Genomic DNA, 18,993 nt, shown 5'->3' on the forward strand with positions numbered 1-18,993 from the left:
TCTGCATATAATCTAGCTGATTCTGGCTATTTTAACTGCGATGTTGTACACTAATTAGATCAGTCTACATGCAATGTGTCATGAAAGCTGTAATCTGCTAGAGAGGTTCTGACATGAGTAGCCCCTCCCAAATGATACAGCAACTCCAACAGCACTCGGTAGCATCACACAATGGCTTAAATGACTCTCGGGTGACACTGGCATCATCCTGTCACCCAACTCATACAGCAGGTTCCCTCACTTCCCAGCACCAGCATTTAACTGGGTTTATCAGCGAACTGCTGGCATGTTGGTTGTTTGGGGCTGTAGGATTTTTGGTTGGTTGCGCATGGGTTTTTCTTTTGGTGGAGGTGAAAGCACACAATCTAGCAAAGAGGGAGAGGAACTCCAAAAAAGATCTGCGCCACATGAATTACAGTGTTGTTGAGCTTCCCCCATATGTGTGGCCTAGCAAACCCACACAAGGTCACTTAATGGGTACGGGGTATCCACTGCTTGGCTGCTTTCTTCATCATGGATAGAGCAAAGCAGAAGAGATACAAATTCCATACATTTTAAGCAGATTTGTGAATTGTCCCTTGGAAGACCACAGCTAGAAAGTTTACAAGCAGTAATATTGAAAGATCCAAGAGTATAACTTGAAATAAAGCTTTTTTTTTTTTTAATTCCCATCCCTCCCTTTAAGAAAACAAAAAGCCTTTTGATGATGAGCCATATCTGTTTCAATTAAGGAGTACAGATCTGCAGCCTTCCAAATATTCTCCTGAAATACAAGGTTTAAAATAAACCAAATAAAGGCGCATATGAATGAGGGGAATGAAGAAAAATCACAGGAAACCTTGTTTTCTTAATGTACCCTGACAGAAATGTAAGAATCAGGCTGTAAAAGTTCTTTGGGGGTCATCTTCAAAAGCGAGGAACAATGAGGAGGCAATTCAGCTCCTCTTCTCTTGGATGCAACTCCCCTAGATAAAGGGGCATCTACAAGACAAAGATTAGACTCCCGCCGGGGGTCAGTGGCCAAAAAGCCATCTTTGTGACTTGTAAACTGTCACTGGACACTGCAGCCTAAGCTATTTCACAGCAGGCTGCAGAGGCAAACAATCGAGCACATTCTGATGCGTTTGGATCCAAAGAAAGGGAACAAGCCAAGAGCCTGCCTGCATTAACTAAACGCATCCATTTCAGGGGATCCTATTACAACGTTACAAGGTTTGCCCAATTTGTACTGCCAATTGGGCCCCGGTTTTGTAACTGGGTTAAAGTGTTATGTCAGAGGTTGGCCCACCCCCAGCGCACAGGGCCCAGCTCTCACAGACGGGATGGCTGCTGTAAATTAGTTGGACTCCTCAATAAACCAAAGCCAAGAAAATTGTCACCAAAGCTCCATAAAATGAGGAACAGAAGTTCAAGTTCTTTTCACATCACATTCCACAAAGAGCCACAGCCCAGGCCTGGAAAAACTGCTTTTGGTTCATTTTCTGTTAAATGTTTTAGCTTCTCCAAGGGAAAAAACGTTCAGTCTTTGTGCCCTTTTATGATTTTATTCTGAAGGCATCTTACAAGCACACACCAACTTGCTTCACAGTTGCCCACGGTAAAGAGATGCACTTGGTTTTCGTTAGTAACACTTGGGATCGCAGGCTGTCTACAGGTGGAAGACTGAAATCAGACAACTTTTCATCTTCAAAGAACTAGACTTTGAACTCCTGCATCAAGGACACCCAATTCACAGAAAAGCTGTTGGGTGACTAGGAAAAAAAAAGTGTCTTTGGAGCACGAAAATCCACAGCTCTGCTCGTTGTAAGCTAAGTGCCATTCATTTCTCCCCTCTATAGAGAAGATGTTGTACAAGAATGTAAGCGGCAGCAGATGAGCAGCAGCAATCCTGAGAGCAAACACTGCCAGGTACAACTCTCCTCCCAGCATGTGTGGGTTTCCATTTCCACAAACTGAACGAGACCCTTTACAACTCCAGCAAACACTCTAACGCCTGGAGCAGCTGTACAAAACCCAACACTACCGCCTTGCTGCTTAGCTCATGGTTTTTTGTGGTTTCATTTCTGTCATTGGAATATTTACAAACTCGTGGAAGGACCTTTGGGACAAAACAGCATTGCCTGGGTCACTCTGCTCCAAGGATTTCCCTCTGGGGGCAGGGTATTACCGTTTCAGAGGGCCCGCTTGGGTGCTTGTCCTGGGGCTCTTTTGGACTTTGTTATTGTGTTGGAGTTCTCCTGTAGTGCTTTAAGGGCAGCTAATGCTCTGCAGGATTGCAAAATAAGAGAAGGGATGGAGGGCTCCACCCTCACTGGTACATCCGTGTTTATGGGCAAAGAGGAAGCTGTGTGTGTGTAAGGAAAGCCAAGGACATGTTAGTAGGTTGATGGCAATAATCTTAACAGCCTGACTCAAGGTTCATTGGGCTAGATAGATTTCGTAAAGAAGGAAGAATGGTGAAGCTAGAAGACTTAGTTAAAGGAAAAAGCTGTCAGATGTGGCAATGTGGCTATGTTTTTTTTTCCTTTCTCTGTTACGCTCACCCTTGCACTACTGCCCCAAGCCTTCATGCCCTCAGCTCTGGGCTGCTGCAGAGGGCACCACCAAGTCAGCAGCTTCTGGAGTGCCACACTGGGAGGGCTGTGACGGTACCTGTTTCTGTTTCCTGCCTCTGAGATCCACTGCAGGTTATTTTCTGCATGTTTGCTAGCGCGGTTTTACACATTTCTCTTCACTGGTCTGTGGCTCTCGGTTGCACCTAAACTTACTGCATATGGTGCCCTTTCCGTATGTTAGTTCCTGGGTTTGTAGCCCCTAAAGCCAGTTTTGTGCCGCTTCAGGCCTGCCTTTTTCAACTGACCTTTAGAGAGATGTTTATAGCCAGGGGTCTTCGGTGGCAAGCCCGTGCCTTCTCTCTTATCCTGTGCCTCTATTCCTCTACACCGTGTCCTGTCTGTCCTGCTCGCGGCCTCTGCTGTCCTGCTCATCCTGTATTTATGGCCGTGTAAATAACTCTGCAGAGAGTAGCTGCTTGTTACTGCAATCTGTTAAAAACTGTTTTCTTTTCACACACAGATGAGCAAAAGGAGCATGTACTAGCCTTAGTTAGTGAACTTGCTGTCCCAGCTACACCAAGTAAGACGAAGCTGTGAGGCAGGCCAGGTCGGGTTTGGGCCAAGCTGCATGGCCACATGGCCCCCTGGTGAGGGCTCATGGAGGCAGCCTCTCTTTTTTGTCATCTCTTGCCTTGTGAAGACCCACATGGGTCTGAGGGCAGACCCAAGGCAAGGGGAATACACGTTTCAGGCTGTACACTCCCAGCAGGATGCATGTAAGACCAGGCACCAAGGATGTAAAACCTCGGTGTTTTACAGGCAGCTGTCAGCCTGTAGCAGATGAGGAAAATGCTGCCTGTTGACCAAACCATTTAGTTGTCATATATGTGTCCACCACAGTCTTTACTACGACCTGTCAACCAGCTGCAGACCACACATGGCACAGCAAACCCGACACTCGACCAAGACTACCCACTTCCATATATTGGTCAGGACCTCAGAGGCTGGCTCGCAAAATGCTGACCACCACTCTTCCCAGTCTTTGGGAGCAGCTGCTCTCCAGTTTTGCTGACCATCTCGATAGGCTTTGTCACAGTGTTATGAGCTTGCTCATCCGCGTTTTGTTTTGAAGCTGGCTGGTTTGGTCTGCAAAACATATTCACATCCCTGGATTTAAAAAACATTATGAAAAACCTTATTTGTTTGCTGATGCTCAACAATGGCATTTTCTCAGCTGAAAACAGCACATACTCATCACCCTTTAGAAATACGATGTAGTTTTGCAACAAGTAAGACAATGCTAAAAATCTGCTGCTTCTCCACAGCAAAAAAGTTAGAACACTGTAGGAATAACCAACCTCCTTACCCACAGAATTGTATCAGTCTAAGATCAAAAAAGCAGCACAGCATTTTTTGAAGACACTTTCTTAACATCCAGGAACACAAGGAAAAAAAAATAGATCCACTGAAGCTAGACTGCACCTAATTTGCATCAATTAGAAGCAGACTTAGTCAAACAGGCAAAGTTCTAGCTAAGACCAGGTGAAGTTACTCATTAATTATGTACCTTAATGTACTTAATGCAACAGACAGAGAAGGCAGCCTGTTTTCTGAGAGTTAAGAAATAAGCTTAAGTGAACCTTCAGGACACCCTATTATCCAGTAGCACTTTTTCAGATGAACACAATTACCAGGAAAGAAATGCAGGCCATCATCTCAAATTTCGCAACAAGACCAGGGACACTGATATCCCAACACACCACTGATGTAATTCAAAAGCAGAAAGGTTAAGTTAATCATTTATTACTTTCTACTGTCCTATAACTAAGGAGAGAGAGCAAAAGACCACGGATAACTTATGACACTCCATGAGATTACTGCTAAAACTCTAAGAATCTAAATTATTATTTGAGTATGTGCAAGGCCTTGAAGTAGAGATGGAGCTTGAACTCAAAACACATTGTCAGGATCTAAACTGAAGCACACTTACACAAATTCATCTTGCTGTAGTTTGTTTTACCATCTTGGCATAAGAATTTTAGCTGGTATAACTGTAGGGCAGGACAGAGACCCAAGTCTCAACTCACAAAAGAAAAAGTGCTGCCGGTGAGCTGCGGTGATAGGGAGCCTTCATACCTATATACTGAAAAATACACACTCCACACATCAGAGTAGGTAATTGCAAAGCTATCCTTTCACAGAGCTCCACTACTTGTTTAGTAAAATAAGGACTGGCAGAAACACTGCATGGATGGCAGTCAGCACCATTAAAGCAAAATAAAGAAAATTTTGTTCCGGCAAATCTACCTGCAGCAGACACCTCCCTGTCCTCACTGAACCTGTATCTTCTGTTGTGAGGTTAAGAAAAAAAAAACAAAAAAACAAATGAAGCAGCTAGTATTCACAGTAATAAAAATGTATTACTTTAAAATAAAAATGAAACAATTTTCTCATGGAACAGAGAGCTTCAAGTTAAGACACCCAGGCTGTCCTTGCTGCGGACAGAACATGGCATGACTGTAATTGCAGCTCACAAAATTACCTCTGCTTCCTCTCAGAGGCAGGAAACAGAAACAGGCACCGTCACAGCCCTCCCAGTGTGGCACTCCAGAAGCTGCTGACTTGGTGGTGCCCTCTGCAGCAGCCCAGAGCTGCGGGCGTTAAGGCTTGGGGCAGTAGTGCAAGGGTGAGCATAACAGAGAAAGGAAAAAAAACATAAGCACGTTGCCACATCTGACAACTTTTTCCTGTAGCTAAGTCTTCTAACTTCACTCTTCTTCCTTCTTTACGAAATCTATCTAGCCCAATGAACCTTGAGTCAGGCTGTTAAGATTATTGCCATCAACCTACTAACAAGTCCTTGGCTTTCCTTACACACACACAGCTTCCTCTTTGCCCATAAACACGGATGTACCAATGAGGGTGGAGCCCTCCATCCCTTCTCTTATTTTGCAATCCTGCAGAGCATTAGCTGCCTTTAAAGCACTACAGGAGAACTCCCAACACAATAACAAAGTTCGAAAGAGCCCCAGGACAAGCACCCAAGTGGGCCCTCTGAAACGGTAGTACCCTGCCCCCAGAGGGAAATCCTTGGAGCAGAGTGACCCAGGCAATGCTGTTTTGTCCCAAAGGTCCTTCCACGAGTTTGTAAATATTCCAATGACAGAAATGAAACCACAAAAAAAAACATGAGCAAGGCGGTAGTGTTGGGTTTTGTACAGCTGCTCCAGGCGTTAGAGTGTTTGCTGGAGTTGTAAAGGGTCTCGTTCAGTTCGTGGAGATGGAAACCCACACATGCTGGGAGGAGAGTTGTACCTGGCAGGGTGGAGAAGTGTTTGCTCTCGGGATTGCTGCTGTATTCCAATGACAACATCTAAACACAAAAAGCCATGAGCTAAGCAGTCACTGACTATCTGCACTTTCTAATTTCAGAAAGAAGTCCTAGACAACACAGCAGACACCCAATTCCTTTAAGAAGCCCTATGAAAAGGAAGGAAGCGTGGCCAAGTTGATAAGCAATCAAACTCTTCAGAATAGGAAGGGTAGGAATTTGGGTTGATTTTCTGGACAAGGGCCCAGAAAGGAGGAACACATGCAGAGAGCAAGAACTGGGTCAGCAAACTACTGAATAGTTATTTGTCCTAGTTTTCCAATCGCCACTGGAGGTATTCTTACTCTAGCCCAACTGCATCTGTTTGGGGTGTTAATACACGTGGAACTGCTCGGATAAACTGTTTTGGAAAGGGGTGAAAATACTGGATACTGACAACACCTAACAGAGGGATCCCATTCCTGTATAAGCTTGGTATCTTTCCAAAAGAGAGACAAGCCATTTAATATAGTTCTGGTGCAAAGGCAAGCTACAGCATCCACAGCTGTGACTGAAAGGCAATACAGCCAGCCAGCATCAATACCCAGAGGACGCAGGCCAAGCTTCTCACCAGAGGCTGAGCCCTACACAGAGCATCCAGACGCTACTCAGTGTGCCAGGGACATACGTGGAAACCCAGCCAAGAATTCTATACAGGGGGGTCAGGTGTGAAAAAGAGGATAAATGCTGCCTCATCCACTTCTAAGGGCTCGAGGGATACTGTTAGGAAAGGTATGAAGGGTTCTTACCGTATTGACAGTAGCTGTAAGGATGCTTTCTGGGGAAAAAGTAGGCACTGAGAGACATGCAAATCCTGAGAGTCAGCAAACCACGCTGCAAATTTAGTCATATCAGAACAGAAGCACAGTCCTGGATGACAACCGACCCGCCCTGATAAACAGCCAAGCTCTGACCCACGTAGACAAGCAGTTGTAGCTAGGGAAACAGGAGTAAGAAGTGACACAAGCCTTGCACGTAAGAAATACAAAATCTGAGATCTATTTTTATCACGTCCTAGCTAACCGGCAATAGTTCAAGTGTTTCTGCATCACATTTTACACATTTGGTAAACACTCTGGGAGAGGACTTGCTTCGCAATAGCACGGGAAGTTTTATTTTAAAACCAGTGCTGACCACTGAAAAGCACGGTAAGATTGCAACACAGCGCAAGCTTTCTCAATCTTCACGTCTACAACACCAGAAAATACTTGGTGTTTTGGATGTAGACAAGCAAAGGTCCCAGAGTCAGCAGACGGCAACCTCAAACACAGAAAGCTGTTCTCAGTGCAGCAAATGGGGAAACCCTGTGAATCCTTGCTCCAGAATGAGGATTCATCAGGAGACTGGTCAAATCCATCAAGGGGTGTTAGGCACGTGAAGTCAGCACTAGCTCCAGAAGCCCCTCGATGTCAGTGCATGTTTTCTGTACGCTGTTTTTATATCCATGTTTGGAAGCTATTTGCTTTCTCTGGGAATGGGCATGCTTACTCAAACCTTAGAGTTCCCCCAGCGAAACAACAGGAAGGAGCCTAATTTAAAACATAAACCAAACAACAATAACAAAACCACCACCGCACACAACAACAAAACAGGAAGAAATCAAATGATTACAAAACAGGAAATTAAAAACCCCACGGACAAAAGGATGAGGGTCAAACAGGAAACTTCTCAGGGGCAGCAGGCAGAGCATCCTACCAATACCAATAGCTCCCCAAAGACACCCAAGAACCAGCAGGCACCATCCTATGGTGCTCTGGCCAAGGGAAAAGAAAAACCCTACAGCTGCCAGAATCTCATTTGCCAAGTTCACCCCTAAGCAACCAGCTTGGCTGGGGCCAGGAGGCGATCCTACAACTTGGCTGGGCTTCAGACACCAAAGGCATAAATGAAAAGGTTAGGGACAAAGCACAGTCAAACCTCAGTACGAGGCAGGCTTGCCAGGACTCCTTCCTGCAGCAGGGAGGTGCACCAAGGGAACCCTACCACAAACACACCCGCACTCTACCACCCACTCATCTCCAGGAAAGGTGAAAACCTGCTGTGCACAAACCAGCCCAAAGTTTCTTGTCTCCCCGCTGCAAGCAGGAAGTCTTGTCACTTTGTGCATGGGTGGGACACGAGTACAAGAAAACTGAGCAAGCAGAGCATGAGTTTGCAGATATTTCTGCAGCACGGGTTAGAGGCTCACAGCTGAGAAGCTTCAGCAGCAGCTCCACAAGCGAGGTAGGATCCTGAGGCTAAGGCAGAGGGATTTCTGGTTTGACCCAGCCTGGCTTACATTATAGTTACTCCCGAATTCCAAGTTTTGTTGGAATGACTCACCTTTTTCCAGAGACTTGAATCAAAACACCCAACGTGCCCCTATTTTGATTCTTTTATGCAGATCAGACAGCCAATTGTGATTTTTACATTCTTCAATGAATAGTGTGCACACTGTCACTCAGTAATTTGATTTCACCTATTTCTATTGCTGCTCCAAGGCAGAGCAAAGTCTTAAGGTAAAAGAAAACAAGAATACAAAAACTCAGCATCCCACCAAGTACCTGACACATCGCTGCAGTTTTCCTCCTGAAATGGAAAAGAGTGGCTAATTCAAGCCCTCTCTGACTGGTTTACACTCTCACACACATACCTAGCATCCACCTCAGCTATCAACTCCACGCCAGAAGCCAAGCTTGTCCTACTAAAAGTCACCTCATTTCAGAGCATGCACACATTTCTTGCAAGCCCCAGTCCTGAGAAACACAACTTAAAGCACTGAAACAAAAAGATCTGAAACCTTTGTTATGGAGTAACACACAGAACTTATTTCAACAGCTAAAACAGAATTTCCTAAAAGCACAAGCATAGCACCCAGTACTCCTAAGCTCAAATTTGCTGCTGCTGTCTGACAAACAGCTGTGCTACCTGTGAGGGAGCAAGATCAGTTCTCTCACTTCAGATTTGTCACTGGTTCTCGGCCTCTGTATTCAAGTTTGGGGGGTTATAGTCCAAAATTCCTACAAGAAGGATGCGAAAGCAACTTGGAGGCTGTCTCTCCAAGTTAGCTTAAACCTAAATAAGTTTACACAGAAAGGAAAAAATCCCTAGGTTGTGTGCTGCAGAGCAGCTATCAAATGTGTACACTGGGTAATGAAATGCATGCATTCTGTTTACATTAAAACCCTTTCTTTTTTGTAGGCTTGCCAACCACGATAACAACTTCGACTTAAATAACATTGTCTACAGTCACAGCTAAATAAGTGTGCACACGTATCAGCACAAAACTGAGCAAAGCAGGGATTTTTTCACCATCTCATTCCTCATAAAATGTTCGGTGGAACTATCATTTTATCCAAAGTCTTGGCTAAACTAGTACTTGTTAAAACTGATTTATTACTGTCAATTAGATTAAACCACACGTCAGTCTGTTTCAGGTCGCAAAATGAGACAAAGGAGTTTCACCAAACCATAGACAACACTGCTTTTAGCCCGCATGGGAGTTTGAAATCATAGCTTGGGAGAGATCTGTGACAAATATTGCAGCATGAGAACAGCGAGGAATGCACAAGGCTTTTCCTGCAATTCCCTTCCATTCTTCTCTGCTTTGTCTGATGGCATTTTAAAGCCTAAAAACATCACTAAATGAAGCCTGAGTTTATCTTAGCATCTCGCGTCGCTGGAGTTGTAAAGCACAAAGCGCTCCCAAGCCAGCTTCAAACTGACATTCATTGCACTCCAGCGGAGGAGGGAATGTTTACGAGTTAATCCAACCCACTTCAGCCATACTTCACATCGTACACCGAAGAGAAAAGCTGGCTCAAACGTTGCACTTCTTACAGTATGGTCAGGCAGTGCTGGTCCTACGCCTGCACAAAGTTTAATCCCCAGCAGCCTGTTTGAAGCCTTCACGTCGCATGGCTTCCTTCACTATTTCACATGGAAAGCAGAATTGGTTTCCCTACCACTTGCTTCCCAGTGCAATCAACTCTCTAGACCACTTACGAGATGACCCAAGGTCTTCAGCACAATCCAAGGAGAAGTTCAGAGGCAGAGAGCGCTGGGCAGTCGCTGAGGAGAGGCAGCTGTAGTGAACACATCCTGCATGTCAGCTTAGCCTCAGCCACGCCACGTGCTGACACGGCTCCCCTGTGACCTGTCACATCCCCTGAAGAAGCAGCAGTAATGCACATCTTCTGCACCTTTCCTTTTTATGGCTGCCTAGAAATTCATCTTAAGTGCCAGCAATTTGCAATTACGCCATCACTGGTGTGACTAAATGTCATTCTACAACGGGAATTATGCAGCTATGCTTCGGTCAACCCCAAATACCACCACTGTCACCTGTGACTATAACAATGTGCTTAAGTGTTCATTTATAACAAAGACATAGCTTAAATTACTACCTCATTCACGAGTCCCTTTGGCTTGAAATGAGAAAGCGTTCAAAACATCCTGTTAGCTCAGGCCAGCACCTACAAGAAGGCAGCACCAAATCTGAAGGGAGTTTCAATCTCTCCACAGAATAAAACCTACCAAAAAGGTAGCTCTTTCGGTGCCACCTGAAATCTCACTACTGCACAGCCAGCCCGGACTGCTAAAGGTAGAGGAATGCGGAATTGTACCTTTTCAAGGATGACCTTAGCCTGCGCGAAACATTCATGTGAGTCTTGCAGGCACACAAGCCCTCAGGCACTTCCATAATAATGAACTATTGAAACTGAGCCAAGACATTAGTTTTCAGAGGAAAACAGTCATGAGTTCTGTGATCATGCTTTGTTTTTCACAATGACTTTACTGTGATGTGTAACAAGGGGCTGCTTTGAACCGCTTAACCAGTGCAGAAAAAGTCAGCTGGAGAGGGCTTACACTGAAGAATGAGAGAGCAGCGTCCTTCTGAGAGCATCTTGTACCACCCGTCCCACAGCACTTCAAGGCTCGGCTCTCAAAATCCAAGCAGAGCCGGTTACTGACAGCCACGTGGGACAGTGCTGGTACATCAGCCCTGACCTTACCTGAGTTTTTTTAGGTTTGTTTTCCCGTATCACCTCAGACGGTCCTGTGTCCCCTCCTTTCCCCCCCGCTGACCTGCACACTGGAGTCCTTCCAAATCAGTTGACATAACTGGCATTTCCAACAGCATCACGCGCTGCCTGGGTATTCTGGACAGAAACATTTCTGCAAGTGCTGTGAAACTTGGCCGGCCTCTCTTGCTCTCCATCAAGGATCAGCTCAATCTGAAATTCTGAGTTTGCCTTTATGGCAGGGCACAGGGAGCACCCTGCCTTTAAACTTATAGGGCCAAGTCCAAATTAGAAGAGAGGTGTTTATCTTTTTTTTTTCCTCTCAGTTATTTTAGCACTACATCTTTGCTTACTGAATCAACCATTACACCCTCCTGGTTACAAAAATCTAACATTTAATTATCGATCTGCCCTCTTTATGGTCCCAGTTGATACAAGAACGCCAAGGCAGCTATGAAAAAAAAATCCTAATAAATATCTTACAAATCAAATCTAAGCAACCTAGCAATTTCCTTCGCTGCATTAGTGAAGTCCACAAAAAGGAACAGATTTTTACAACCCATTCATTATTGAACTATTCCTATAACGCTGCAGAATTAATATGGTTGCCATTTATTAAAAAGGTCACAGAGCAGGAAGTCAGGGAGCTGTTAATCTTCATGTCCATGCTTAAGTGCATGAGGACACGAGCCTTTTTCAGCATTCTCCTCTTCGCTCAGACCACATAAAGGTCAGAAAGCCACTACGTAAAGCTTTTGTTGACTTTGTTATGTTTTTCCTCAACTCTCAGCACATCCACCTCGGAAAACAATCCATTTTGTTCCCCACTGGAGGTACAGCAGGCAGAAAGCCAACAGCTGGCACTTTATCACGCAGCTACTTTAAGGATAATTATGAATAGGCCCTTCTTTTTATTTCTACAGTCACATTCCATTAAAAATTGCCTGAAAGATTAATACCGAGAACAGCACAATATTGCTGTTATCGACCTTGCAAGGCTATTAATGCTGTTCTCCGGAATACGTAAGGAGACAAACAACCACTTCAACGAAAGCAAATAAAAGCACTGCTTGCAAAACACGCTGTTCTGTCACATCTCCGGGCTCCACCACCACCACCTTACCCCACAGCTCTAGCACTCGTCTACATGGGAGGCAGGTATCAGTGCATCTAGTGAGGGAGGAGTTTTATCACTCATTAAATCTAAGAAACCAGAGGTGCATTCGCCCTCAGAAGACTGGAATAATGAAACGCAGGCAGTAAAAGCATTCTCATCACAAGTTCTCCATTTTTCAAAAACTCAGGAACAGCACATAGACATGTTGGCTTGAGGCCCCTGTTACAGCATCACCCACTGAGTAGTTTGTACAGGAAATCAAAGTTTGCACAACCACATCAAGAAAAAGTTCCACGCAGCACGAAGGTATGTGGCACTTTCCCTCCAGAAGGATGCCTGTTTATTCAAATATCCATAAACGTCCCATTTACTAAATCCCACACAGAGACATTTTGAGGAAATTTTACTCATCAAGCACCGAGCATATCCACAAGTAAGGAGCTAGAGCAGCAACCTCGCCAGAATGCTATCACTGAAACAGAGAGAAATCCGCAAAGGATTCCCAGCAGCAAAAGGAGCCTTAACTAAAAACCGCAGGAGACCTGCTCAATGCATTCCGTGATGTAACTGAATAAAAGCTGCCATCCTCTAGACCTAACCAGGGCAGCACAACTGACCTTGCCTTCAAACAAGGAGCAGCAGTCTCTGCAATCCCCTAATCAAATGGAACTGGACAGGCTGGGGAAAATAACACTTAATTTGGTTAAGAAGAGAGAGAGAGGGGAACGGAGTGAAAACCTATGAAAAACAGCTTTCACATACTTGTAAGTCGATCTAACCGTGCCTTTGACTATATGCAAATGATCATGACTGCATTCAGCAAAACAACAATTCACGTTGCAGAGACAACAACAGTAGACAATGCTGCAACATTACAACACCTGTATGGAGCGTGCGTTCAGCTTTCAGCATCACATGGAGCAACATGAGCACTAACTGCTGAGATAAAACCCTGCCAGGAAGGATAGAGTAAGGAAGGGAAAAAAAGGAAGCAGCCTTCCCCACAGCAGCACCCCAAAGAGGCTCACAGGGTGCTTAGATCCGGCCCCCAAACACTGCAACACCCATTTTAGGTATTCAGACTGGACTTCCAGCCCACTCTGGGAGCAAATTGTCTGCTGTCTTGCTTACTGCTATCTAAAGGTATCTGAGAGCTGGTGATTACAGCACTGCCTATTCCAACACTTTCTTTCTGTTAATAGAGCCTATTTTCTGTTCTCACAAGAGCTTAATTAGTCCTGTTCAGAGCAACAGCAGCTGGCACACCCCAGCAGACTCCACTGCATTTTCCCAGCTAATGAAATCCAGCTGAACCGTGCTGCAAGTTCCCTACGCTGACAATTATGTATCCTGTGAACCCTATTCCTACCTACACCTTTGAAGACACCTTTCTGCAAGCAAGTCTGCAGCGATGAAGTCCTGAAGCAGTGTGGCAGGAGTACATTTCACATAAGGCCAAAGAGAGCTGAGGCCAGGAAGAGAGATCCCCTCCTCCACTAACGGGGCAGCAGAGGTCTGTGACACTGGAACACAAGAGCAATCGTGACTACATGCAACAAATCAAATATTAGCTTAATTTCTACCTGTCACCCCTACAACATATTTCATCTGCTCAAGGGATCGTTAATATGCACACACACTGAAAAGGCTTCAAAATACTTCCTACCCTGACCACATCAGGGCTCAAACAGATGCCACTTAACAAAAAAACAGCGAGGGACAGGCAGTTCCATACGGGGGTGAAAATTCAAAAGAAGTCATAACTGGAATCATTAAACCAGATGACAAGCTGGTATTAAACATATATTTCCTCTTCCAAATTGCAAACACAGTAATTTTGCCCACACCTCCTTGCTTTGAGTTATTTGCTACTTCTCCAACAAAGCAGCGGTGTAAGCTGTGGCACCTCCTTCCCCAGGAGAGGCTGCCTGCTTACCGCCACCCCGCGAAGGGGACAGCAGCTGCTTGCATTCACAGAGACTGACACTGAGCCCTGAAAGGAAACATTGATGTTTGCCTTTAAACTGGATCAAGACAAGCATTTTGACATCAAAACAATCAAACTTCCCAGAAAGTGTGTGTACTCACTGGGCAGGATGAAGTGCAGCTCAGGTTCACGATTACCTAATGATAAAAGTCTGAGGCTTATACACCAAACTACTGCCACACACAGAAGGTTATTTTTTTTCAAAGTACTGCAACAGGAACTACGTGGAGATAACTTCTGCTTTTTATTATTTTACATCTTGACCTGCAGCATCCTACTTCTAAGAATAAAAGTGTTCTGGTAGTCGGAACATACTCAAACAAGCAGAAGTTAAAAATGTTTTCAGAAGCCTGTTTGCTGCAGAAGCAAAACTAGCACTAAGTTTATCACCGTATTCTTGCTTTTTTACAAACCAATTTCTTTATTGGACTTTTCCTTGACAAACGTATCACTTTAAAAAGCAAAGGCAGCCAGTCACTATGCTAGGTGCAACCAGGGAAACACAACGCCTTGCAGAAAGGATGGGCACTCATTTAAAACAAGATTTATCAGAGGATGATACAATTCGAAGTAATCGCCTTCTCTGTAAACTCTGTCCTAAATACTTCTTTGCAATCACTACCATTATCTTGTGTAAGAGCGTCTTTTAAAATCTACCAACACTGTCTGCCAGAAAATTCACTGAATGACTCAGACACAGACACTTTCAGACCATAAATACTCGGAATTGCTATTTCCATTTCAGAACTACTGCTATTTAAGCGTTTGAATTGATGATGGCATAACAGCATAATAATCCAACAACCGCCTGAAGTTTCCTTATCAAGATTTTCCTCATGTACAGACAACATCTCCACTGACGAAAGCAAGCCTGCTTTCTTTGCGCAGCATCTCGGACAACGCAGTTACACAACCAGAAACCTGTAAAACTTGCAAAATTTCGACTGCCTCACATTGAGCATCTTTGTACGGGGAAGCTCGACACAGCTCCTGGGACGTTCAACTGGAAGCATAAGATGGCAACAGAGGTCCAAGCATTAAAATCACTGGCATTACATGCCCTGCCAATTCCCATTAATTTTCCTTCGTGACAAATCTACAGAACCGCTCGCCTAGAGCCAGCGCAGGCTTTTCAGAGCCCAGCCTTCCCATCCTGCAGCCAGGAGTCAGGCTGCAAGTCTGAATCTCACCCACAACTGCCCAAACCACGGCTCACAAGGCACTTGGGCAGACTTGCAGTGAGGCCACCAGTTCCATGGCACCAACCGCACTCCATCGGTGCAAAGACGGGCGGGGAGAGCCCTTTGTTTGGCTCAGTTCAGGACCCGATCCTGTATAAGCTCCTATGCTCATCACACTTTACATTTGTCATTGAGAACATGTGCATCATAAACAAAAATCTGTTGAAGGAATATTCGCCTTGAAAGCCTTTGTTAAGAACTATGCCAAAATACACTCTCTTCCTTCACGCTGGATTATGTTTTCGTATCTGATGTGTACACAGAAAGCTTGATTTGGAAAACTCGGGTAGAGTCTGGATGCAGCTTTTAACTCTGCCATCACCAACTCCAACTCAGTTTCTGCATTAGTGACTGTTCTCACAGGTTTTCACCATGAAGCTGCCAACAGCCTTATCCACAGGCTCTTTAACAACATTTTGTTAAGGGAGTCGCTTCCGGATGATCAACAAACATTATGCTTCCAAGACAACAACAAACTTCTTCTCAAGTTGCCTGCTAACCCCCACTCGCAGTCCTCACATAGGACGAGGTGTCACGGTACAGCTGAAGTTTGCATACATAACAGGTTTCTTTATGAAGCACAAACCACAGCCTAACATCATCATAACTGGAATTGCCTGGCACCCCTACAGGAAGAGACAAAAACAAACCCAAAACACGATCACTTCCCTTTCTGCCTAAAGAATAACAGTTCTGAGCTGCAGATAAGAAAAGAAAACAGGCTGCGTTTCACGACCGCGCTGCACCCGTTCCGTGACACAACATCTCGCTCTGATAGTCATAAAGATATTTTCCTCTGCTGCAGCAGCTACCACCCAAACGTGAAGTATTCTTGTGAAGAAAGCGTCTCACTTCTGAAATGCCACAAAACAGCCCCTAGAAGCCGACGGATCTCACAGCAGAGCTCCAGAAGAGGGGGGTGGCTGCATGGCGCAGCTCTGCGACCTCCAGGAGCGGCGAGGAGCAGGGGCAGCACACAGCCTGGAATTTAACACCAGCTACAGCAGGGGAGGGCTGGCAGGAGTTTAAATTACACGCTGGGACCTCAACTCTGGGAGACCAGACTGTGCCCAGCACACACGCCCAGAGGGCCTTCATGGAACCAGGCCTGTTTTAAGGAGTAAACTGCGAATTTATGGTGTGTGAGACAGCTCAGCCACCTGAGGAGCTTCCAGGCAGCACTAGGGCTGAGAAGTCCCTTTAGGTAAGGGATAAGACCTGGAAGCTTTTCTGCTGCGTGACAGGTGCGCGGTGCCTTACCTTGAGTCGCTCTGGCTTACAGGCGGTGCAGCTGAAGTTTACCATTAAGGGGTTTCTCACGAATACACCAGCACAGCCATTCTCTAAACGCACTCAATTAGCTGCCTGAGGTTCTAATTAGGGTTAAAACAGATACAACAAGCACCCAGCACACCGCCCGCACCGCTCGCTGTGGCAGCGGCTTTCCCACCTCCAGAGGCCTCCCACACCCCCCCACACCCCCCCCACCGCCTCACCGGCCGGCCCCGGCCTGGACACCGCGAGGGGGGCACCGTGGCCCAGCCGCCGCCCGCCGGGCCCGTCCCGCGCCCGCCCCCCCCCCGGGCGCTCACCTGGCAACGGCCGCTGCCCCCCGGCCCCGGCCCGGCCCCGGCCCCGGCCCCGCCGCCTCCTCCCGGCCCTCGGGCGTGAGCAGCGCGCGAGGCCGCCGCCAATGCGGGACGGGGCGGGACGGGACGGGAGGGGACGGGGCGGGAGGGGACAGAGGGGAGGGAGGGGACGCGCCCCGCGCGCCGGAAGGAGCGGGGAGGGGCGGGGCTGGGGTGTGAGGGGAGAGGGGGCGGGGCTTAGCGCGGCCGCGGGGCGTGCTGGGAAATGTAGGCGCTCGGCCGCGGCGAGGCGGCTCTGATTGGCGGAGCGGGGAGGGGGGTGTTCGCCGCTCAGCGCCGTTGCTATGGCAGGGAGGGTGCGGCGGGGCGCGGGGAGGGAGGGGCTGCCGCTCGTCATGGCTGCCGCCCGTCATGGCTCCCTCGGGGGTTTGGCGCTGGTGGGGCGGAAAGGGGCCCGCCATGGGTCACACCAGGCGCTGAGGGCACCTTCTTCCATTGGGCTGAAGGGATCCGGGCTATAATGCAGTGTTTAAGAAGTGCCACCACAACGCTGCGTGCACCCACAGCCATTTTAACACCCCCCGCACACATATCCCTAAACCCGATGCTGGTTTCTGGAAAGCCCGGCTCTTGTGATGCATCTGGCATGCCTGACACGAGGTGTCTTTGTTAGGCAGTGGGAAGCATAAGCAGAATGGCAGGAAAAGCCCTGTTAAGATAACGCCTTCTGAAACCGCTTCCTTGGGGGAAATAGTGGAAACCTTCAGCCTGGATGCTGTACAGCCAAACGGGTCAAAACACAAGGGAAACGGCCTGCCAGAGGATGATCTTGTGTTGTTGAAGAGAACAATTGGATGATCTGGCAGGACTCGTCTAGCTGAAATTTCTGTGGCTCCGCTCGCTTCAGTGCTCCTCGGAGGCGCGCGCCTACAAACTTGGATCCACACCCAGAAATTTAATGGCAAACAATCGAGCGTAAACAAGACAGTTAATGGAAGCAAAATTATCCCCATAAATTAACGTTTCAAACACTTTGGCCCCAAATACATAAAATAAATATCGCCCATTCCTTAAGACCTTGTTTACAAAAACATGATTCCCTATTGCCTCCTTTAAAATACGTCCCAACTCACACATTCATTACGATCTTGAGGGTCTGTATGGCACCTGGGCAGTCACTGAGCACCACAATGGCACTATTGCATGTATTTACGGCTCCTATCATCAATCTGAATGTATTTTGACAGCCCTAGGGCTGCACGGCAGCGAGCAGCAGCTGCAGAGCCTGCTCCTGGCTCCACCCCTGCCTGTCAGATGAAGCATTTCCTGCCCCGTGTTTCAGTATTTCATCTGTAAAATGGCGCTAATGATTTTAAAATATTGCGAGCTCCAGCGACTAAAAATGCATGTAAAAACTGCATGTCATTTTCATCTGTCATTTCCTGTCAGCATAGCTCAATGCGTACTCAGCCGGTTAAGAGGGAAATTGAGATAGGAACGCTGTTTCATTAAATATTAAATAAACTGAATTAAAGTGGTTTATTCTGGTTCAAAAGCCTGTAAATCAAAAAGCAAAGCTGTGCTCTGCCATACAGGGCAAACTACTCGTTCAGAAAGACACATTTTTAAAAAATGAGTTATGCACTTCTTGGGCATTTAAAGATAATTCCTAGTGCTCACAGCATTAATATAAAATGTTCACCACCTTAATTCCTCCTCTGAATGTTTTAGTCCTCACTACACAGTCCTGCACTTTGTGAAAGTTGGCAGGTCATTAGTTAACTCTGTTACTGTTCTTGAGCAAGAGGGAACAAATTTGCCTGTGGTAAATGAAACTCAGACTGTCCGGAATAACCACAGTGAATTGCAGTGCGGCTGACACTCTAAAACCCTCACCGAGGTGTTTCCTCAGCCAGAGAAAGATACCGGCTATTAGTGCAGCTCCTACAGACTGTAAGCCAGGCTGGGGATACAGTCAGCTCTAGCACGGTGCCTGTGATATTCAGTAAGTGACGCTGGGTCCACCCCACCCCTGTTGGTTTGGTTTGGTTTGGCTTCTGTTTTCCCCTGAAAGGCGTAATTGCAGTGGGCCCTTGCATGGTGATGCCCCACCCTGCTCTTCCTGCCCTGA

General features: G+C 46.4%; 1 protein-coding gene across 2 annotated transcripts in view; it reads right to left on the bottom strand.

Annotated features, from left to right (window-relative positions):
• ADIPOR2 (adiponectin receptor 2) overlaps nt 1–17,047 on the bottom strand; it is a 44,248-nt gene extending 27,201 nt beyond the window's left edge. The window contains exon 1 of one of the 2 annotated variants that reach the window (XM_068661080.1): nt 16,866–17,047. Coding sequence is in view for 1 of the 2 variants with exons in the window: in XM_068661070.1 (XP_068517171.1) it covers nt 6,675–6,732 (58 nt within the window). In the remaining variant the exon portion in view is untranslated. Of the gene's footprint in view, nt 1–6,674; nt 6,748–16,865 lie in introns of those variants that run through there. The other variant, XM_068661070.1, reaches the window with a different exon arrangement.
• Between the last annotated feature and the right edge of the window lie 1,946 nt (nt 17,048–18,993).

This window comes from Anas acuta, chromosome 1 (genome assembly GCF_963932015.1).
Source record: "Anas acuta chromosome 1, bAnaAcu1.1, whole genome shotgun sequence".
NCBI classification, from domain to species: domain Eukaryota; kingdom Metazoa; phylum Chordata; class Aves; order Anseriformes; family Anatidae; genus Anas; species Anas acuta.